This window comes from Oncorhynchus gorbuscha, linkage group LG22, assembly GCF_021184085.1.
Source record: "Oncorhynchus gorbuscha isolate QuinsamMale2020 ecotype Even-year linkage group LG22, OgorEven_v1.0, whole genome shotgun sequence".
In the NCBI taxonomy this organism is placed as follows: domain Eukaryota; kingdom Metazoa; phylum Chordata; class Actinopteri; order Salmoniformes; family Salmonidae; genus Oncorhynchus; species Oncorhynchus gorbuscha.
Window position 1 is genome coordinate 20,598,755 of NC_060194.1, and position 23,522 is coordinate 20,622,276.

The following is a 23,522-nucleotide window of genomic DNA, read 5'->3' on the forward strand; positions in this document are numbered from 1 at the left end:
GGTTAGAAAGAGAGACAGGACTACACATTAGCCACAGTCAGCCAGATGTTTCATGATACTAGTAACTGCTTCACACTGAAGAGGATTTCATACTGTCTCATATCTATCAAAATAAGGTCAAATATAGAATGATCCAGAATTAAACTTCTATCAAGTTCTATCTGTGCCGGTGATGTCTTCATCAATACTGACACAAACATATTATGCATCTCATTAAGAGAGGGATGGTATAACTTGATATGACAAAACAATTCCCTCCCATTTCCTCTCAACGTTCTTCATGCAGACACAAAACAGTTCTTGTTAGGCTCCCTGAGAATGAAAGATAGCTATAAACACCTGCTATTTATAAGGCTTTTTGAGAAAAGTGTATCTTTATGGAAGCTGATAAATCTAGGACAGCCATTTCACACTAAGAATAGAAAACCCCTACCAGACGCTCACGTGCAACTACCATGGATTCTGTATTATGCTATCAGCGCCATCTGCTTGTACGATCTTGCACTACACCCCCAAAAAACTGCCGCACAAGTCTTACCATGCTGTGTCTGTTGTCTCCGAATTTGCCGTTGAGGTTGGCAAGGTGACAGTTTTTGTACCACCATGCACCACGATGTGTCAGGGCACAGTTACCAAGAGCAATGTCATTGTCATTGTCAACCGTGGAGAAGGGGCGACCTTGATGGTAGCTCATGGCATTGCCTGGAAAACAATCATATACCAGATTCACAGCATCCATTGTGAAAATTCTATTCATTACAGTCACAGCTGTGTGGTAATTGGTTATGCGTGTGGGTTGCAGCCCTGAGTTTGTTTAATGTGTGGAATATTTATGCTTGTATTCCTCAACTAATTGTTAGAAAGATACAAAGAGCTGGTCCACCTGCTGTTCCACTGTATTCACCGATGGTCAGCGTGAACTTCTGCTTAGCCGGGGCTATCTTGAAGTTGTCATAGACAGCATAGGCCTTCTCCGAACCCACACCAAGGTCCACTCGCAGCTCGTACCGCGTGGGAGTATTGGTCAGCTCATAGATATTGTCCAGTCCTGTGGGTTAGAGTAAGAGAACTTTGAGGACTTATTACATTTACATCATCATTATCGTCAATATCAATTCCATGAGAGGAACTCCTAGGGACATAACAGTCCTATTGAGATACAGGAGATGAAAAGGATGTTTATACAGTACTAACCAAGCCAAAATTCATCAGTCATGTTCCCAAAACCAGCCATGTACTGTCTCCAGCGCTTCATGAAGTCCATCTGTCCATTGTTGCGTCTCTGGAACACCTGGGGAGTGATGTACTGTAGATCTCAGTCTCTGCTCACGCACACATTTGATTGATCGTTTGATTGACCACTTAAATCGATGGTCCATCTATCCAGACCGTTTTTTTTTTTTCATTCAGTCATCAATACCATCAATCAAAATGTACTTTAGCTTGAGCGTACCACCCATCCACCGCCATCAGTGTCCATGTCACAGTACACCTCCATGGCCTTGGTGCGATCACTGTTGACGTAAATGGTGTAGATTCCACTTGCCACGTTACCATTCTTCTTAATCTGAGTACAGTCCATGGGGAATGGGTACAACAAACCCACTGTGAAGGATACAAGTGCAATGATGCGAGTAAACTATAAAGTTATGGGATACAGGGGGGGGGGATATGTAACGATGTGTCAAGTAATTTACTCTGATATAGCAGCAAAGCTAATTGCCCTGAAAGTTGGCTTTCAGTTATATTTCACAAGTGACCAATGAATTGTAAGATGAGAAAGAAATGAAACATTACTAATCAAATTGAAATTATAGCACAAGAGTGTTGTGAAATGCGTCTCACCACACTGAGTCAGACTAGTCTGGTGTGTGGATGATGATCATAGAGGGCACAGTGTACCTGTTTTAAATGTGATCTCTATCACCCTGCTCCTCTTTGGTCCTCTGTAAGCAAGGAGGGTAACAATGTAGTTCTTTCCTTTCTCCAGGTCCGACATGGCAAAGCTGCTCTCTCCTGCCCTCAGCTTCTTCTCCACAGCCTATTCAGATGACAGTGGAAATCGCAATCATTCACTGAGACAAGGAAGAGTCACTGACACAGAACTAAAGACCACTGACGTTGGTTTTTACAAATGTTTTCGCCACTAGAGGTCAGGGGTATAACACTGAGAATACTTGTATTTTGTACACGATGCACACCAACAGTAACTGTCGATTAAGGCAGCTCCCCGCACCTCTCTGATTCAGAGGGGTTTGGTTAAATGCGAAAGACACATTTCAGTTAAGGCATTCAACTGATTAGCTATCCCCCTTTCCCTTTCCTTTCCCTTTCATATAGGATGAAATGAAATTGTGATCTCCAATACCAAAAGCTATGAAAAAAACACAACTGGCTAATATAATAGGTTTCTATAGCTACATACATATATCATGACATTGCATATTTCCATGCCCACAACTAGAGTGTGTGTTACTGAGAATTAGTACCTTCAAACTGCCATCCTCAGCTCTCAATGTGAGGATGTAGCCATCGATTCTGGCTAAGGGAGCAGTCCAGGTCAGGGTAGCTTCATTCAGTTTAACATCCGATGCTTTCAGTTTTTTTGGTGCGTCAATTTCTATGAAGAGAACATGCCAAAACAGAAGCCATTTAGTCAAATAGAATGAATGAAAATGTCCAGATGCAGTAATTGGATGGCAAAATAAGAATATGACAGCTGATGAAGAACTATTTATCATGCCTTACATTCCTCCATCTCTATTCTCCAATAAATGTCACTGTTTGTATCTCATGTTGAGCAGATCCTTGAACTGTTGGTTTGGGTTGACCAGAATTCCACTAAGAGCGAAGGAACCTGACAGCTCCTCAAAGATGATTATGCCTCCACACAGGATGTCCTAGCCTTGTCTGAATCCTGGCGTAGGAAGGCCATCAAAAACCCTGAAATGTCCATCCCTAACTATAGAACTGCCATAGGGGGCAGAGTTGGAATCTACTGCAGAGATAGCCTGCAGAGTTCTGTCTTACTATCCAGGTCTGTGCCCAAACAATTTGAGCTTCTACTTTTAAAAATCCACCTTTCCAGAAACAAGTCTCTCACCTTTACGGCTTGCTATAGACCACCTTCTGCCCCCAGCTGTTGCCTGGACACCATATGTGAACTGATTGCTCCACATCTATCTTCAGAGCTCGTGCTGCTTAACACCCCGGCCATCCTACAATCTAAGCTTGATGCCCTCAATCTCACACAAATAATTAATGAACCTACCAGGTAGAACCCCAAATCTGTAAACACGGGCACCCTGATAGATATAATCCTAACCAACCTGCCCTCCATATACACCTCTGCTATCTTCAACCAGGATCTCAGCGATCACTGCCTCATTGGCTGCGTCCGTAATGGGTCTGCGGTCAAACAACCACCCCTCATCACTGTCAAACGTTCCCTAAAACACTTCAGTGAGCAGGTCTTTCTAATTAACCTGGCCCGGGTATCCTGGAAGGATATTGACCTCATTCCGTCAGTAGAGGATGCCTGTTTATTCTTTAAAAGTGCTTTCCTCACCATCTGAAATAAGCATGCCACATAAAATTTAGAACCAGGAACAGATATAGCCCTTGGATCACCCCAGACCTGACTGCCCTTAGCATCGAATAGCCCCCGCGATATGCAACTTTTCAGGGAAGTTAGGAAAGAATATACACAGGCAGTTAGGAAAGCAAAGGCTAGCTTTTTCAAACAGAGATTTGCATCCTGTAGCACAAACTCTAAAAAGTTCTGGGACACTGTGAAGTCCATGGAGAATAAGAGCATCTCCTCCCAGCTGCCCACTGCACTGAGGCTAGGAAACATTGTCACCACCAATAAATCCAGGATAATTGAGAATTTCAATAAGCATTTTTCTATGCTAGGCCATGCTTTCCACCTGGCTAACCCTACCTCGGTCAACAGCCCTGCACCCCCTACAGCAACTCGCCCAAGCCATTTCTCCTTCACCCAAATCCAGATAGCTGATGTTCTGAAAGAGCTGCAAAATCTGGACCCCTACAAATCAGCCGGGATAGACAATCAGGACCCTCTCTTTCTAAAATTATCCCTCAAAATTATTGCAACCCCTATTACTAGCCTGTTCAATCTCTCTTTCGTGCGGTCTGAGATCCCCAAAGATTGGAAAGCTGCAGCGGATATCCCCCTCTTCAAAGGGGGACACACTCTAGACCCAAACTGCTACAGACCTATATCTATCCTACCCTGCCTTTCTAAGGTCTTCGAAAGCCAAGTTAACAAAAAGATCATTGACCATTTCAAATCTCACCGTACCTTCTCCGCTATGCATTCTGGTTTCCGAGCTGGTCATGGGTGCACCTCAGCCACGCTCAAGGTCCCAAACGATATCATAACCGCCATCGATAAGAGACAATACTGTGCAACTGTATTCATCGACCTGGCCAAGGCTTTTGACTCACCACATTCTTATTGGCAGGCTCAAAAGCCTTGGTTTCTCAAATGACTGCCTTGCCTGGTTCACCAACTCCATCTCAGTCCGAGTGCATTGTGTCAAATCGGAGGGTCTGTTGTCCGGACCTCTGGCAGTCTCTATGGGAGTGCCACAGGGTTAAATTCTCGGGCCGACTCTTTTCTCTGTATACATCAGTGAGTCTCTGATCCACCTCTACGCAGATGACACCATTCTGTATACTTCTGGCCCTTTTGGACACTGTTAACGAACCTCCAGACAAGCCTCAATGCCATACAACTCTCCTTCCGTGGCCTCCAACTGCTCTTAATGGCAAGTAAGACTAAATGCATGCTCTTCAACCGATCGCTGCCCACACCTGCCTGCACTTCCAGCATACTCTGGATGGTTCTGACTTAGAATATGTGGACAACTACAAATACCTAGGTGTCTGGCTAGACTGTAAACTATCCTTCCAGACTCACATTAAGCATCTCCAATCCAAAATGTAATCTAGAATCGGCTTCCTATTTCACACCAAAGCATCCTTCACTCATGCTGCCAAACATACCCTCGTAAAACTGACTATGCTGTCGATCCTTAACTTCGACGATGTAATTTACAAAATAGCCTCCAACACTCTACTCACAGTGCCGACCGTTTTGTCACCAAAGCCCCATATACTACCCACCACTGCGACCTGTATGCTCTCGTTGGCTGGCCTTCGCTTCATTTGTCGCCAAACCCACTGGCTCCAGGTCATCTATAAATATTTGCTAGGTAAAGCTCCGCCTTATCTCAGCTCACTGGTCAGCATAGCAGCACCCACCCGTAGCACGCGCTCCAGCAGGTATATTTCACTGATCACCCCCAAAGACAATTCCTCCTTTGGCCGCCTTTCCTTATAGTTCTCTGCTGCCAATGACTGGAACGAATTGCAAAAATCACTGAAGCTGGAGACTCAAATCTCCCTCACTAACTGTAAGCACCAGCTGTCAGAGCAGCTCACAGATCACTGCACCTGTACATAGCCCATCTGTAAATAGCCCATCAGACTACCTCATCCCCGTACTGTTCTTTTTTTCTACATGCACATTAATCTTCTGCACATCTATCACCCCAGTGTTTAATTTCTAAATTGTTATTATTTTATTTTATCTTACCTCATTTGCATACACTGTATATAGACTTTTTCTATTGTGTTATTGACTGTATGTTTGTTTATACAACTCTGTGTTGTTGTTTATGTCACACTGCTTTGCTTTATCTTGGCCAGGTCACAGTTGTAAATGAGAACTAGCCTATGAGAACCATCCTAAATGAGAACTAGCCTATCTGGTTAAATAAAGGTGAAAAACAAAAACACAATAACCTCTTGTTCAGAAATGACTATCTCTCTCATTGGACAATGAATGTGTGGGATTATCATGAAAATACAGATAGAAAACCTGTCTCTGCTTCTGTGGAGCTCTTCCTGCTGACCCGGGAGCCCTTGACAGCCCAGATGTAGACTGTGTAGATGACTCCAGGCCTCAGCCCAGTCAGCCTGTAGGAGGTGCTGTCTGCCCCAACAGGGATCTCCCCACTGGAGCCCTCAGCAGAGCTGTAGCTGATCAGGTAGCCATCAATGTCCGCTAAAGGTCTGTCCCACGACACATCAGCTGTGTCCTCTGTCACTTCTCTGGTAAAGAGGTTAGTAGGAGCATCCAGATCTGGAGAACCATTAGTAAATGGATTATTACTATACACAGTCTACTATGCATTACTTTTTTTTTCATCTGAGAGAATAAAAGTTGTGTTTCCCAAGAGCGAGATCATTTTCATGTCAGGATTTGTTAAAAAAGTAGCACAAGTATTTTGCATAGAATAATTAACAAACTAATATTGAATTATTGGGGAATTACAACCCAATAGCAATGTTTGTTGGATGTTTTTAGGCCTCAAAAGTGATCATCTGTTGAGATAAGTTCACGTTACAGGCCATCCGTTTTGTAGCTGCAGCTATATGGCAAAATTCTAAATTACCTGGGAAAGATTATCACTATATCATCTCAAGCTTTTGCAATGCAAATTTGTTTCAAGGAGTTTGGGGAATATAGCTGGATGTACTCAGTCAATGGTGTGCAGAAAGTGTACTAATCTTGACATTAAGATTTAAAAACATCAGACAAACTTCAATTTTGAAGTGTAATCTATTTTTGAGTATACATATTATTAGAATACATCATTTTCTGTGATGGTCAGTTGTGGAATGCCTAAGGATATGTGAGACAAGTTTGATTGATTATCTATTTGCCACTTTTACTGGTAACACTACTTTGTATAGTCCCAGATGAATTATCTAACACAAACACTTCCTATTTTAAGTAACATCCATATCTACAGGGTTTTTCAACACTTTGAATCACGAGACGAGTTAGTGACCTGTCTCAGCGTCAACGAAGCTCTTCCTGCTGACCCGGGAGCCCTTGACAGCCCAGATGTAGACTGTGTAGATGACTCCAGGCCTCAGCCCAGTCAGCCTGTAGGAGGTGCTGTCTGCCCCAACAGGGATTTCCCCACTGGAGCCCTCAGCAGAGCTGTAGCTGATCAGGTAGCCGTCGATTTCAGCCTGGACTTTATCCCATGTTACTGTCGCTGTGTCTTCTGTCACTTCTCTGGTCAACAGGTTAGTAGGAACATCTAGTTCTGGAGAGGTATGCGTGTGAGTTAATTTCAGTAGTTTCAGCACATACTATGTAAGTAGCAGGCACTAAAAGCTAGATGTGTTAGGAACTATGTTAAAGCATATGTTATGTCATTCTACCAGTGCAGTGTTATCACATGAAGATCTTTAACAATGTATTTTTTTAAATATATTTTTCAAGGCATTTTTCAATTAATTATCAGTGTTCACTTTAACCTCAATGACTAACCCTACCTTAAAGTGTACCTACCATCACCCTGTTTGTTAACACTTGTTAACACTGGTTTGAGAGAAGAAAGCTCTATGGACCACCTTCCATTAGTCCTGTGTCACAGTTCATCTACGTTTACTGATCCAGTCATCCTAGCCTTCCCCAACCTACCCCCATCCAGTCAGCAGACCAAACATGGGAAACATGGGGAGCCCTGCTTGAATTTCACCCCTCTGAGTGTCATGTTTTGTCATTGGTTATCATGTCTTGTCTCTGTGCTTCCCTTCTATTCGTTTCCCTCTGCTGGTCTTATTAGGTTCTTTCCCTCTTTCTATCCCTCTCTTCCCCTCCCTCTCTCCCTCTCTCGCTCTCTCTCCCTATCGTTCCGTTCCTGCTCCCAGCTGTTCCTCATTCTCCTACTACCTCATTTACTCTTTTCACACCTGTCCCCTATTTTGCCCTCTGATTAGAGCCACTATTTCTCCCTCTGTTTTCCGCTTCTGTCCTTGTCGGATCCTTGTATGATGTTCGCTGTTCTGTGTCCTTGTCTCGCCCTGTCGTGTTTTACCTTCTTCAGATGCTGCGTGTGAGCAGGTGTCTTAGTCTGCTACGGTCGGTGCCTTCCCGAAGCAACCTGCAGTCTATGGTCGAGTCTCCAGTCAGTCCTCGCTACTGACGAGTGGATTTCAGTTTTCCTGTTTTGTTTTCTCCTTGATATATCCAGGATTATTACTTTTGTCATATACTGGAATAAAGACTCTGTTTTCGTTAAGTCGCTTTTGGGTCCTCATTCACCAGCATAACACTGAGATGTTTGTATCCATGTGGAATCCCGTTGTTTGACTTATGGGACAGGTTAGTGTACTATGTCTGTTTCCTTTTCTCACTGAAGCAGGCGTCCATGACAATGCAGCTGTAGGCTTCCAATAGGCTTCCAATGTCCCACACCAACAGTCCCTGAAGGCCAGACGACCAAACCTCACCTACAACCTAATGTAGCATATTGTTTACTTTTGGTATCAATTGGATTGTGGGGGAGGAAATGTATACACTGATACGGAAAGTATAGTACCACTGGGTGTGATATTTTTGAACTAGGGGAGCCAAGAGGAGATTTCCTACACAGTGCTTATCTATAGCCTGTATTTCCTGATGGTGGGAGTCAGCTGGTATAGTACTTGAGCCTTCTGTTTTAATGCCATAAACGGCAGTTAAAATGCACTCTCCTCTCTCTCTCTCTCTCTCTCTCTCTCTCTCTCTCTCTCTCTCTCTCTCTCTCTCTCTCTCTCTCTCTCTCTCTCTCTCTCTCTCTCTCTCTCTCTCTCTCTCTCTTTCTCTTCTATGTATGACGTTGATCTCAAGTATTTGATAGTATTTTGCTGACTGGATTGCCAGTAAGTGAAAGTTAAACAAATCGTTAGGTGAACCGATGGGTTATTGAAATAGCCCCACCAAGCCGTTACTGCTTCCTCCTTTTATCCCATCACATTGACACACAAGGGAAGCATATGTTTGGTGTTTCTTTCAAATGAGCAGAATTAAATAAGGAAGGAACCATTTCTAGCTCCCTTAAGCTCTCCTTAAATGTCTCTAAAACATTTCCACAAACATGCTCCACAGCTATAGGCTATGATAAACTCATTTCAAAAGAAGTGTCTACCTAATTACTTTAAATAGCTTGCCCAGCACAGGTCTGAGCAAGAGTTTCCCTCTTGGAAAAGATGTAAAGAAGATAAATATTCATAAAAGTGCTGAGGGTGAAAGTCTGGCTGGCTGTTTTTTTTTGTACCATGTTGTCATTTTGTAAAGTGCATCCCTTTAAAAGTGAAAATACAGCCCTAAGAACTATCCACAAGAACCCAACATTTAAAAAATGTCCTCTTGCACAAAGGACCTACATAAAGTATAGGATGAGAAGTTCTCTCCCATTCATCCACAAGCCATCAGGATCAAAGTATAAAGACAGACGTCACTTAAGACTATTTCAAGAACTGAAACAAAAACAAGTCAGGCATTTGGTTAACAGTTTACCTGTCTCAGCTTCTGTGGAGCTTTTCCTGCTGACCCGGGAGCCCTTGACAGCCCAGATGTAGACTGTGTAGATAACTCCAGGCCTCAGCCCAGTCAGCCTGTAGGAGGTGCTGTCTGCCCCAACAGGGATTTCCCCACTGGAGCCCTCAGCAGAGCTGTAGCTGATCAGGTAGCCGTCGATTTCAGCCTGGACTTTATCCCATGTTACTGTCGCTGTGTCTTCTGTCACTTCTCTGGTCAACAGGTTAGTAGGAACATCTAGTTCTGGAGAGGTATGCGTGTGAGTTAATTTCAGTAGTTTCAGCACATACTATGTAAGTAGCAGGCACTAAAAGCTAGATGTGTTAGGAACTATGTTAAAGCATATGTTATGTCATTCTACCAGTGCAGTGTTATCACATGAAGATCTTTAACAATGTATTTTTTAAAATATATTTTTCAAGGCATTTTTCAATTAATTATCAGTGTTCACTTTAACCTCAATGACTAACCCTACCTTAAAGTGTACCTACCACCACCCTGTTTGTTAACACTTGTTAACACTGGTTTGAGAGCAGAAAGCTCTATGGACCACCTTCCATTAGTCCTGTGTCACAGTTCATCTACGTTTACTGATCCAGTCATCCTAGCCTTCCCCAACCTACCCCCATCCAGTCAGCAGACCAAACATGGGAAACATGGGGAGCCCTGCTTGAATTTCACCCCTCTGAGATGTTTGTATCCATGTGGAATCCCCTTGTTTGACTTATGGGACAGGTTAGTGTACTACGTCTGTTTCATTTTCTCACTGAAGCAGGCGTCCATGACAATGCAGCTGTAGGCTTCCAATAGGCTTCCAATGTCCCACACCAACAGTCCCTGAAGGACAGATGACCAAACCTCACCTACAACCTAATGTAGCATATTGTTTACTTTTGGTATCAATGGGATTGTGGGGGAGGAAATTTATACACTGATACGGAAAGTATAGTACCACTGGGTGTGATATTTTTGAACTAGGAGAGCCAAGAGGAGATTTCCTACACAGTGCTTATCTATAGCCTGTATTTCCTGATGGTGGGAGTCAGCTGGTATAGTACTTGAGCCTTCTGTTTTAATGCCATAAACAGCAGTTAAAATTCTCTCTCTCTCTCTCTCTCTCTCTCTCTCTCTCTCTCTCTCTCTCTCTCTCTCTCTCTCTCTCTCTCTCTCTCTCTCTCTCTCTCTCTCTCTTTCCTTTATGTATGACGTTGATCTCAAGTATTTGATAGTATTTTGCTGACTGGATTGCCAGTAAGTGAAAGTTAAACAAATCGTTAGGTGAACCGAGGGGTTATTGAAATAGCCCCACCAAGCCGTTACTGCTTCCTCCTTTTATCCCATCACATTGACACACAAGGGAAGCATATGTTTGGTGTTTCTTTCAAATGAGCAGAATTAAATGAGGAAGGAACCATTTCTAGCTCCCTTAAGCTCTCCTTAAATGTCTCTAAAACATTTCCACAAACATGCTCCACAGCTATAGGCTATGATAAACTCATTTCAAAAGAAGTGTCTACCTAATTACTTTAAATAGCTTGCCCAGCACAGGTCTGAGCAAGAGTTTCTCTCTTGGAAAAGATGTAAAGAAGATAAATATTCATAAAAGTGCTGAGGGTGAAAGTCTGGCTGGCTGTTTTTTTTGTACCATGTTGTCATTTTGTAAAGTGCATCCCTTTAAAAGTGAAAATACAGCCCTAAGAACTATCCACAAGAACCCAACATTTAAAAAATGTCCTCTTGCACAAAGGACCTACATAAAGCATAGGATGAGAAGTTCTCTCCCATTCATCCACAAGCCATCAGGATCAAAGTATAAAGACAGACGTCACTTAAGACTATTTCAAGAACTGAAACAAAAACAAGTCAGGCATTTGGTTAACAGTTTACCTGTCTCAGCTTCTGTGGAGCTTTTCCTGCTGACCCGGGAGCCCTTGACAGCCCAGATGTAGACTGTGTAGATGACTCCAGGCCTCAGACCAGTCAGCCTGTAGGAGGTGCTGTCTGCCCCAACAGGGATCTCCCCACTGGAGCCCTCAGCAGAGCTGTAGCTGATCACATAGCCGTCGATCTCTGCTTGTACCTTCTGCCATTCCACGGTAGCGGTATCCTCTGTCACTTCTTTGGTCAAGAGGTTAGTAGGATCGTCAAGATCTGTTTACATATATGAGGATGTAGGCAGAGGAGACGTTGTATGAAGAATCACTATTTTCTATGAGGACACTCAGGTATGTGGTTTATAAAACACCATTCAAGCATTCATTTTATCCAAGTCGGTCAAATGATTTTCTGTTGGGCTCTTCACTCCTGTGAGGAGCAGACAGAGACCCTAGGAGCAGGCTGGAAGAGGAACGCAGACCCAGCACATACATCTACATTGGCACAATGCTGGCCCAATGCGAGTAAAAATATTGACCATATATAGGTTGCCAATGCGCCTTTGCTCATCAGCTTCATGTTGGTCCCTAAGGCATGTGTGTGGGCAGTTCATATCTGTTGAAGGCAGTCCTTACTTTGCCTGAAATAAGCCAATCTTTTCCCAGCACAGGTCTTCATTTGGCTCCCTGATTTGCATACTGCTACTACCACAGGAGGTTGGTGGCACCTTAATTGGGGAGGACGGGCTTGTGGTAATGGCTGGAGCAGAATTTATGGAATGGTATCAAATACATCAAACACGTGGTTTCCAGGTGTTTTATGCCATTCCATTCGCTCTGTTCTGGACATTATTATGAGCCATCCTCCCTTCAGCTAATTTACAACATAATTCTCTAAAGGTGAATCCTCACTGCAGAAACAATAAACAGCACGTCATGCTGGTCCATGCACATTTTTTCAGTGCATGAAAAAATATTAACAATAATAACTACAGGCCATCTAAGAATTTGGCCAAATAAAAAAATATTTTGAACTTGCATTTCATGATCTGACATAAAGGCAGCCTACATTTTGGGCTTTACATTGGAGATTTGCTATTTTTTAACATCATGAACGAAGAGCCAAATGCGCCAGCTCACCGAAAAGACTTGAAATGCCCATCTCTAATACATTGATTTTTACAAGAGAAACTATTAACTCATACTGTATGTTATTTAAGTATTTTTTGAGACTTCATCATTGGCTGTAAACAAGATTTTAAAACATGTGGGCATTACACAACAGAACACTTTAACTGGAACCAAATATTCGAATGAGCCCCCGCCTCTAGCTGGGACTGGTTTGGGATAGACTGTGTTGGGCATGGTGTGGGCTAACCTGTGTCGGCTGGTGTGGGCTTGGTGTGGGCTCGCCTGTGCCCACCTTGCTAACCAAATACCCAGATGGGGCCCATGCTTGCTGGGGCACGCGCTCTCTATGACGAGGAAGTCAAGGGGCTTAAGGTCTCAGGGGACAGAGAAGATATATGGCGGATGTGAGCAGACTGACAGGGAGGATCCAGAGAGGAGCACCCAGCAGAGCGAGGTGAGTGAGGGGAATGGAGCTTGCAGCTCTACGGGGGTCAGGGAAGGCAAGCATCAGTGGCATCAGCAGCCAGACAGAGAGAGGAAGTGAGAAGACATGTAAAAGCAATCATCATTTAGGCTATATCCCTCTGCGACTCCTCCAAGGTCAGCTCTATGTCACCACGCTATCCGCATCATGAAAACGGATTATTGATGCGTCCAAAGAGAGAGTGCCGGCATCGGGAGGCACTTATAAGGTTTAGCTGCTGTCTTTTTGCCACTGTATGTGGGTACATTGCTTGACAAGCTGACAGGGGTTAATCACAAGAAAATGCTAATGAGTTACACATAGTATCAGTAGCCTCGGAGAAAGGCCTATGTACCGTGTAGGAGTTAACACGTGCCGCAGCTTTCTGATCCTGTCCCATGTTTGGTTGCTCACGCTGAAACAGATCAGCACGTTGGTAGGTGTTATGTTTCCATGGGAAGAGACCACGTTTGGCGAGGCCATATCGTGATGTATGACGGCTTTGGATAGCTCAAGCTTCTGCTGCCACGGTAGCTGAGTGGGGAGACTACAAAACACCGGTTGCGGTTTACCATGTGGAAAAGAGCTTATCCATCAGTAGGCCTCCTTACCATCCTTACAGGCTGGGGAGAAAGCTGCTAGTAGTTTGTTCCCATTCACAAGCTTTATTTAAACGGACAATGACAGCAGAAAGTCTAGTGCTCGAGGAGCCAGAAAGGTGCAATTCGTCCCATGTGGGTCAGTCTGTACGTGAGTCCATCCACACTGCAATTAGGTGGCAGGGGAGATTAGTAACTTCAGTGCCTCAGACTCTCTGAAAGATGCCAGAGTACTCCTCCGCCCACATCACTGACTGCAGCCCAGCTGTACTGCACAGCTCCACATGGCCTTAGAGTCCAGGGACCATGATGAAGACTAAACACTTTCCCTGACTTTCACCTAACCATGCATCTGCTTCTAGTTATATGGCCGCTCCTGTGTAAACCTTATTTAATCTGATGCGGTAGCACCAGTAGACTACTATGTTGTGTTTATGAGCATTACAGTCCTCTGGCAGGTTACAGTGACAGGTAGAAATTCTGTTGATTTTGGCTTGTCCCGAATGCTTTCAGGTTGCTACAATTTATCTCTCCTTACTGAGCCCTGGCAACAATACTGACGCAGGAACCGCGCACACGTTACAAGGTCTAACGTCGTAGTCCACCGTTTCATTGTCTATGAAATAAGGATTTATGATTTATGACAGGAGAAGAGAGAGATTTGTTTCACAAAATACTATAATGCCATTCAATAAAAGAAGACAATGCACTCTAGCTGATTTTCACAGTAAATAAATAGCAGATCTTTCCTGAAAGAGAGAGGAATTGAAAAGCCATTTCCCCTTCTTGTTGTAAGTGGACCGGCCACTTGTGAGAAAATGTTCTGTAATGTATAACTTGCTGAGAGGAAGGAACAAAGGTCCTCTAATTGAGGCTTACATAATGTGAGCTGTCAGGGGTGTCCCCACAGGATACAGTTTCATACTCTGTACGGTTATTAGGAGGCTCATATACTCACAGACAGTCACAATAAACTGCCTCTATGTGATTGTAATTATGTTCGAATTTTCCTATTTTTCTATCGCGCGTGTGACTATATCGCTCTGAGGAGAACAAATTGGGCAGTAGCAATAATAGGTGACCTTTTAGAAGTTCCCGACACACACACTCATCTTGAAACAATTCCACGCCTATCTAAGGGAACTCTGGAGTTCCAACTTCCAAAATCACTATAAGCCTTTCGTGCAACTCCTCAAGTGAAGGTTTCCGTGGTGGAAGTTGAGACAGGCCACGTTGTCTTGTGTGAAGATTAGCTCTGTGACGACGGATGTGCGGGGTAATGGAAAGACACCTGACAACCATCAAACCCGGAAACGCTACAATGGTTAACACCCAAATGAAACCCATGAAATGTCACCTGAGGGTTGAGAAAACTAAAAGCACCATCACCGTAATGAGACAGGGACAGCTCTGCTTTTGAACTACTGCAATACATCTCCAGCAATAAACAGCCAACAAAAGGAGCAGGCCAAGCTGCAATTGTAGACAGTCATTTCAGTCGGTCAAATAAGTGGCAGGTATCGGGTTGGCAGGACCGGCTGCAGAAGTTAACATCCTTTATGAATTCATCGTCGCGCAAAATACTCAAGAGAATGCTTGTAAGATCCAAAGAAGTATTCTGGTATTTTTAAGGACCGGGTGGCTTTATGTAAATCATGGACTACACTGGCCTTAGGGCTCGGATCCTGGTCCAGACACTCTTACCACGATCATTAGAATCTGTCCAGATTATTAAACTGTGATTTATGACCCATAATCACTACCCATAATTATTAGTCTTCCTGACCACGTTCATATTCTACTATCATTGGCTGTTATAGTGAGACCTAATACCAGGGTACAGTACTGTACTTTATCAAGCTATGGACTCTAACACATTCTGTGCCTATTTTACTCCTCTGTTCTCACAGTAGAGTTGGGAATGGTTTAGAGCAGAAGTGTCAAACTCATTTTTCTCCGCAGGCCACATTCGGTCTTCAACGAGGTCCAGGGGGCCGCACTTAAAATGGATTATATTGCCTTGCCGTCAAAATGTGCAAAAATAGTCCTTTATCTATCGCTTTTGGAATTTTCGATGCTCCCTGACAGTCTAGCTTCCATTACGATGACTATTAGCAAGCTGGACAGAGTGAAAAGAGACTATAAATTAAGGTCTATTATAATTTCTACATAATTTTGATTTGGTTATAGTCCTTTCAATGTCCATTGAGATCCCCCCCCCCCCCACATGTGGTTTCGAGTTGGACTATGGTCCAGTGGGCCACAGAGGGTGGCCCAGGGCTCACTGGTCAAAAGTAGTGCACTATATAGGGAATAGGGGGCCATTTGGTGACGCAGACACTGTCTCCTCACTTTCTGAAACCCCAGAGAGTCTCTGTTGTTTAGTATCAGCAGCAGTCACCTGTGACCCCGGTGGCGAAGGAGGCTTTCCCTTCGATGGTCCCTTTGATGCCTTGTACTGTGATGAGATACTCAGTGCCAGGTTGCAGTCCTGTATAACACACACAGGGCAAGTAAGCATACAGGTTTGCAAAACCTCATAGTAGTTCAAGGTTCTTAATCTACCACAATACATTTGAACACAATGGAATGATTAGCCGTTACAGATACATAGAATAATCAAAGGGTTATGTTATGCGTGTTCTGCTCAAATGGGGAGAGGTGGAGACCATTAGGGAACAGACAGTTACACAGGTAGCAGTTGTAAAACATGAAGCCCTATTCTATTCCAAGGTTGTAAAATATGATGGACTATTTGTCATGCCTGCTCCCGCTCCCCCCTCCCTGGCGCCCAAGGGTGCACGTCATCATAAGCACCTGTTACCATCATTACGCACAGCTCTGCTCATTGGGCTCACCTGGACTCCCTCACTGTGTTGATTGCCCCTGTGTATATGTCTGCTCCTCTGTGTTGTTCCCTGAAGTAGCATTTTGTCTTTGTTTATGTCCAGACGCTGTCCCCGTTCCGTTACATGTCTGTCTGTATTAAATGGTTCTGTACCCGATTCTCATGTCCTGCATTGGGCCTCACACTATTCTATTCAAATCTATTTCAGACGGTGTTCTCTAATTTGAATGACATACCTACGATGGTGTGGGTGGTCCTGGCCTCTGCACTCATTGGTACGTTCTGCTCCTCCTCCTGCCCGTCAGGGTTAGCATAGGTCAGTCTGAAGTGGTCCAGAGGTGCTGCAGGGTTCTGCCAGTCCACCTGGATAGAGTCCTCAGTCTGGCCCAATACCCGGATACCATCAATACCAGACACCTCTGTGTAGGTTCAACATAGTCTCATTAGAATATGCCAGAATAATGACATTTAGCCATTTAAATGTCACCTGCGTTGACATATAAATTGTCACTAATGGTGTTATAGTTAGATACAAGTTATGAGAGACATCTAATAGGGTACCCAAGAGTGTCATCGCTATCATACAGAACCAAGGACCAGGGCATGTTTCCTACTGGTTTCTATGAGGTTTCCTATATGTGATTTAGCATATAAATCCATTCCAGGCCAGGGAAAATAGTCTGGCTAATGTTCTTTAACAGTTCTTTCTAATCAGAAAAAAAAATGATTTAAAACCATTTGAAAGGGATAACGTTTGAAGTTAAGCATATTGTGTGACTGAGAACTGTTTGTCTCACGCTAATTCTTCATCATAGCCGGATGATCAGGCCTTTTCTCATACCCAGACAGGAATGTCATGCACTGAGATGTTTTCCATGGCTAACCGCACAAGCAGAGCCCAGGGCCCAAGGCTCAGTGCTCTGTGTCTCTCTTTCCATAAAATGTGTCTACAGCTTCATTTCCTTTTAATTAGGCTGACTGGTGTAATTACCTTAAACCTAATGGTAAGCAAACGATCACTAAGTGAATCATTTAGTACAAACAGTATCCAGGGTTATTGGGGTGATCTGTACATAGAGCGTTTTATGTGACGACGGGACATTTAAATTGGCATTCAGAACCACTTACCACAAACAAAAGCACCTGGACTTTTGAGTAACATATGAAAATCAATGTTATGAGAAACATACTGAACTTTCCTCTGTAGTTCACTTCACTCCCTTACCTGTGGTCGCCTCGATCCTGTCCCCCTCGCTCTGGATCTCCTTGATGACAGCGTACACCTGCACTATGTAGGTGACACCTGGGCTGAGTCCTGTGATCAGGTAGGAGGTCTCTGTGTTGGGCACGGTGAACCGCTCCAGCTCTGCCTCATTGCCCTCAGGGTGCCAGGTCAGGATGTAGTACTCTGCTGCTTTCACAGCCTCCCATTCCACCAGCAGAGAATTATCAGTCACCCTTACCAGACGCAGGCCGTTAGGGCCCGACACTGAGGGGGACACAGAGGTATGATTAGTTAAGGTTCAAAACTGTTACTCACTATGTTATTGTGATGAATTTGAGGGGTAGCCCCAACCAGGATAAACATGGGGGCCTGTCAGTCCAACACTTCAGTTGTTACACCAAGAATTCCGGACCTCTTGGCGAAGTCAGTAGGGTGTACTAAGTTCACTATGTTATTGCTCTCTCTTTTGTACTCTTTTCACATTTCACTCAATGTAACTCTGACAGAAATAACATATCTGATTTAAGGAAAACACAATTTAGAAAATTGGTGAAAACATATTCATTTTCTGCAGTTACAGCGTGATACTGTATCTAGACACGATCCTTCAATCAAGATGGTGGAAATAGGGTCGGGTGAATCAGACAGTATGGGGGACTTTTCAAACATGAATAAGAGCCCAGGAGACGGCCAGTCAGCAGTGTATGAAGCAAACTTTCCAAGCCAAGATATTCCTGCGGATACAGGGAAATACAGACACAGACGACCGAGCGTATGTGCTGAATTCGAGGAATTAAAGTGCAGAAAAAGCGTGTGTACATTGGGGGAAATATGAAATAGGTGCTAAGGAGACCACATTTACCAGGAAAGAATTCACAGCAGGCTTGGACCTTGTTCCATATGTTAAAGGCAGGAAGCTCAATGTTTTCTTTCTCTTCAGGAGGAGCATTTCCATCCAGTGGCAGTTAATACAACTGTTGCTGCCGTTTTCTACAGCCGCTGCAGTAACAATTATGCCCTTAAATACAATTTCAGAACAGCCAAAAGTACAAATAAATGAACATCTAACGATTCGGAAAAAGCAAAAGGAAACTGACATTTTTGTCCTCACTGATTGATAACGAGGGAGGCATAATTTGAAGAAGAAAATGATGAAATGATGTTTGGACTTCATAAAGAAGAGAATCCTACATCTACAAATCAAATCACATTTTATTGGTCACATACACATGGTTAGCAGATGTTATTGGTCACATACACATGGTTAGCAGATGTTATTGGTTAGCAGTTGTTATTGGTCACATACACATGGTTAGCAGATTTATTGGTCACATACACATGGTTGGTCACATACACATGGTTAGCAGATGTTATTGGTCACATACACATGGTTAGCAGTTGTTATTGTCACATACACATGGTTAGTCACATACACATGGTTAGCAGATGTTATTGGTCACATACACATGGTTAGCAGATGTTATTGGTCACATACACATGGTTATGTTAACATACACATGGTTAGCAGATGTTAATGCGAGCGTAGCGAAATGCTTGTGCTTCTAGTTCTGACCATGCAGTAAAATCTAACAAGTAATCTAACAATTTCACAACAACAAAGGAATAAATAAGAATATGTACATATAAATATAAGGATGAGCGATGGCTGAACGGCATAGGCAAGATGCAGTAGATGGTACAGAGTACAGTATATACATATGAGATGAGTAATGTAGGGTGTGTAAACATTATATAAAGTGGCATTGTTTAAAATGACTTGTGAAACATTTATTACATCCAATTTTTAATTATTAAAGTGGCTAGAGATTTGAGTCAGTATGTTGGCAGCAGCCACTCAATGTTAGTGATGGCTTTTTAACAGTCTGATGGCCTTGAGATAGAAGCTGTTTTTCATTCTCTCAGTCCCAGCTTTGATGCACCTGTACTGACCTCGCCTTCTGGATGATAGCAGGGTGAACAGGCAGTGTTTGATGTCCTTGATGATCTTTTTGGCCATCCTGTGACATCGGGTGGTGTAGGTGTCCTGGAGGACAGGTAGTTTGCCCCCGGTGATGCGTTGTGCAGACCTCACTACCCTCTGGAGAGCCTTACGGTTGTGGGCGAAGCAGTTGCCGTACCAGGCGGTGATACAGCCCGACAGGATGCTCTCGATTGTTCATCTGTAAAAGTTTGTGAGTGTTTTTGGTGATAAGCCCAATTTCTTCAGCCTCCTGAGGTTGAAGAGGCGCTGCTGCCTGTGTGGGTGGACCACTTCAGTCTGTCCGTGATGTGTACGCTGAGGAACTTAAAACGTTCCACCTTCTCCACTAGCGTCCTGTCGATGTGGATAGTGGGGTGCCCTCTGCTGTTTCCTGAAGTCCACGATCATCTCCTTTGTTTTATTGACGTTGAGTGTGAGGTTATTTTCCTGACAGCGCACTCCGAGGGCCCTCACCTCCTCCCTGTAGGCCGCCTCGTCATTGTTGGTAATCAAGCCTACCACTGTAGTGTAGTCTGCAAACTCGATGATTGAGTTGGAGGTACGCATGGCCACGCAGTCATGGGTGAACAGGGAGTACAGGAGAGGGCTGAGAACTCACCCTTGTGGGGCCCCAGTGTTGAGGATCAGTGGGGTGGAGATGTTGTTTCCTACCACCTGGGGGCGTCTCATCAGAAAGTCCAGGACCCAGTTGCACAGGGCGGGGTCGAGACCCAGGGTCTTGAGCTTAATGACGAGTCTGGAGGGTACTATGGTGTTAAATGCTGAGCTGTAGTCGATGAACAGCATTCTTACATAGGTATTCCTCTTGTCCAGATGGGTTAGGCCAGTGTACAGAGTGATTTCCATTGCGTCGTCTGTGGACCTATTGGGGCGGTGAGCAAATTTGAGGGGGTCTAGGGTGTCGGGTAGGGTGGAGGTGATATGATTCTTGACTAGCCTCTCAAAGCACTTCATGACGGAAGTGAGTGCTACAATAGTCGTTTAGCTCAATTACCTTAGGTTTCTTGCGAACAGGAACAATGGTGGCCCTCTTGAAGCATGTGGGAACAGCAGACTGGGATAGGGATTGATTGAATATGTCCGTAAACACACCAGCCAGCTGGTCTGCGCATGCTCTGAGGACACGGCTGGGGATGCCGTCTGGGCCGGCAGCCTTGCGAGGGTTAACACGTTTAAATGTTTTACTCATGTTGGCTGCGGTGAAGGAGAGCCCGCAGGTTTTGGTAGTGGGCTGTGTCGGTGGCACTGTATTGTCCTCAAAGCGAGCAAAGAAGTTGTTTAGTTTGTCTGGGAGCAAGACATCGGGGTCCACAACGGGGCTGGTTTTCTTTTTGTAGTCAGTGATTGACTGTAGACCCTGCCACATACCTCTCGTGTCTGAGCCGTTGAAATGCGACTACTTTGTCTCTATACTGAGAGCTTGTTTAATTGCCTTGCGGAGGGAACAGCTACACTGTTTGTATTCGGTCATGTTTCTGGTCGCCTTGCCCTGATTAAAAGCAGTGGTTCGCGCTTTCAGTTTTGCGCGGATGCTGCCATACAGTGGCAGGTTCTCAGCCAAAGACACATCATTATGGTGTTAAACATTTTTTGAGACAACTGTAAGTAGGACTTCCATCAACTGGGCCAAACGTGTGCTGCTCAGTGTTCTCTGTCGTGATTCATATGAAAAATAAGTGGGGAAGCACATGTACTGTTTCCATGTAGTTAAAAGTGACCATACATAATGTCAATGCATTTGGGCATTGCTAAAGGGGACAGTATGTTATTCAAATAATATTCAAGACCACCATTTTGAAAATGGACGTGATTCTCAAATGTGAAGCAGAAATGTGAATGTACATTTCTGCTTGGAACTGTCATTTGTCGGTGTGAGACATCCCACTTTTCAGTGACTCACATAAGGTCCTGTTTTTACTGAGTCTACTGTAGCATGGTGAAAAGAGCGTTAAGGGATAACTCAGGAGACGTACATGGAAAGCAGACCAAATCAAATCATTTCTGTGGATTGGCTTTTACCAATCCACAGAAATCCACCAAGTGGGCAGAATAAAACAATTTAGGTTTTCTCTAGATTATTTATTTGAAATGTGTGTCTGAGTTCTTTATCAATGTACAAATCTCCAAAGGCCTAAATTCAGATCCCAGTCTCGATCATAGTTGTGAAATATGGTTAGCATTGCTTTTGATGGTCACTAAAAAGAGAACAGCATTGGTGATGATGATGCACCTCAAGGTCTGATCACACAAAACAGAAAATGTCTCAGTATACTGTAGCTTTTGTCCTATACTCATAATATTTATCCTCCAAATCTAACTCGTAAACTCACATAGCCTCCCTCTTCCCCCTTGACACGTCCCTGTTCTTGTTGTAAGCAACAGTTCAACAGTTCCTACATGCACATTACTATAAATCTCTCCAAAGTTCTCTTGCAGCACAGATTGAAAATCTTACTATCGCTGAGTGCAATAGCTGACCAGCTACCATGGGTCTGTGCACAAACTTGGTTTTAACAAAGTGAAATCTTTAGACAGTTTGAGGCTGCAGCAATTGCTGTCACTTTCACAAGTGTGGAAGCAGTGAATTTATCTGACAGAATGTTTTGACTGCAAATTTTCTGCTGAACTGATATTTAACTAATAATCAAATAACCAGTACCTAATGGCAAGTTTAAAGTGTTTATGAAACCTTAGAACCCTAAGGATCCTACAGCTGTAGATTTTCTGCATTTCAGTTCTGCGAATCAACAAAAGGTAGAGTTTGCTATGTAGATCTAGGCCATTTCAAACTAAGAGTGCTGATCTTGGATCAGTTTTCCCTTTTATATAATAATGAATAAGATATTATGACCTGATTATAACCTCAGCCTATATCAGAACTTCTACCTGTAGAGCAGTCTTCCCCAAAGAAGCCTTCGTCACAGATACACATTCCGTTCACACAGGTGCCGTGGATGCAGTCAGGATCGCATTTCTGTTCGCTGCAATCCTCGCCAGTGAAGTGGCTGAAGCAAACACACTTGCCGTCCACGCAGTGTCCCTTATCGTTGCAGTCGCCTGGGCACATCAGCTGGCTGCAGTCACTCCCCGTATAGCCAGTGTGGCAGACACACTTGCCATCCACACAGCGGCCGTTGTCGTTGCACTCATCAGGACAGGTGGAAATGGAGCAGTCAGGACCCTCCCAGCTAGGGTTGCATTGACAACTGCAGGTGTTGTGCTGGTAGGTCCCATGGCCACTACAGCTAGTGTCCACACCTGTGGAAGTTTAGGAAATCACGTTATGTGACATCTGAAGTGTCTGTAGTGTAAGTGTAATGTAAGTGACCGTGCATCAAACAGTGTCACAGTTATATATTTTTTGTTGTTGTACTTATTACCCCTTTTTCTCCCCAATTTTGTGATATACAATTGGTAATTACAGTCCTGTTCCATCACTGCAACTCCCGTAGGGACTTGGGAGAGGCGAAGGTCGAGAGCGATGTGTCCTCCCGAAACACAACCCTGCCTAGCCAAACTGCTTCTTGACACACTACTCGCATACCCCAGAAGCCAGCCGCACCGATGTGTCGGAGATAACACCCTCCAACTAGCGACCGGCTGCAACACAGCCAGGGATCGAACCCGGATCTGTAGTGATGCCTCTAGCACTGCGATGCAGTGCCTTAGACTGCTGCACCACATGGGAGACCAGTTTCACAGTTTTAAATAACCGGGATTAAGTTCCACATTTATTTTTCAGATATACACTGAGTGTACTAAACATGATGAACTCCTGCTCTTTCCATGACAGACTGACCAGGGGAATCCAGCTGAAAGCTATGATCCCTTATTGATGTCACCTGTTAAATCCACTTCAATCAGCGTAGCTGAAGGGGAGGAGACCGGTTAAAGAAGGATGTTTAAGCCTTGAGACAATTGAGACATGGATTGTGTATGTTTGCCATTCAAAGGGTGAATGGGAAAGACAA

General features: G+C 44.0%; 1 protein-coding gene across 1 annotated transcript in view; it reads right to left on the reverse strand.

Moving 5' to 3' along the window:
- LOC124009312 (tenascin-N-like) overlaps nucleotides 1-23,522 on the reverse strand; it is a 30,820-nt gene that overhangs the window by 1,336 nt on the left and 5,962 nt on the right. The window contains exons 3-16 of the mRNA XM_046320979.1: nucleotides 22,438-22,809; nucleotides 17,550-17,813; nucleotides 16,561-16,743; nucleotides 15,878-15,967; nucleotides 11,297-11,560; nucleotides 9,389-9,652; nucleotides 6,885-7,148; nucleotides 5,909-6,172; nucleotides 2,490-2,620; nucleotides 1,903-2,041; nucleotides 1,454-1,605; nucleotides 1,195-1,291; nucleotides 884-1,048; nucleotides 539-702 (exon numbers count right to left, since the gene is read on the reverse strand). Of these exons, the coding sequence (XP_046176935.1) occupies nucleotides 539-702; nucleotides 884-1,048; nucleotides 1,195-1,291; nucleotides 1,454-1,605; nucleotides 1,903-2,041; nucleotides 2,490-2,620; nucleotides 5,909-6,172; nucleotides 6,885-7,148; nucleotides 9,389-9,652; nucleotides 11,297-11,560; nucleotides 15,878-15,967; nucleotides 16,561-16,743; nucleotides 17,550-17,813; nucleotides 22,438-22,809 (2,813 nt within the window). The remainder of the gene's footprint in view (nucleotides 1-538; nucleotides 703-883; nucleotides 1,049-1,194; nucleotides 1,292-1,453; nucleotides 1,606-1,902; nucleotides 2,042-2,489; nucleotides 2,621-5,908; nucleotides 6,173-6,884; nucleotides 7,149-9,388; nucleotides 9,653-11,296; nucleotides 11,561-15,877; nucleotides 15,968-16,560; nucleotides 16,744-17,549; nucleotides 17,814-22,437; nucleotides 22,810-23,522) is intronic.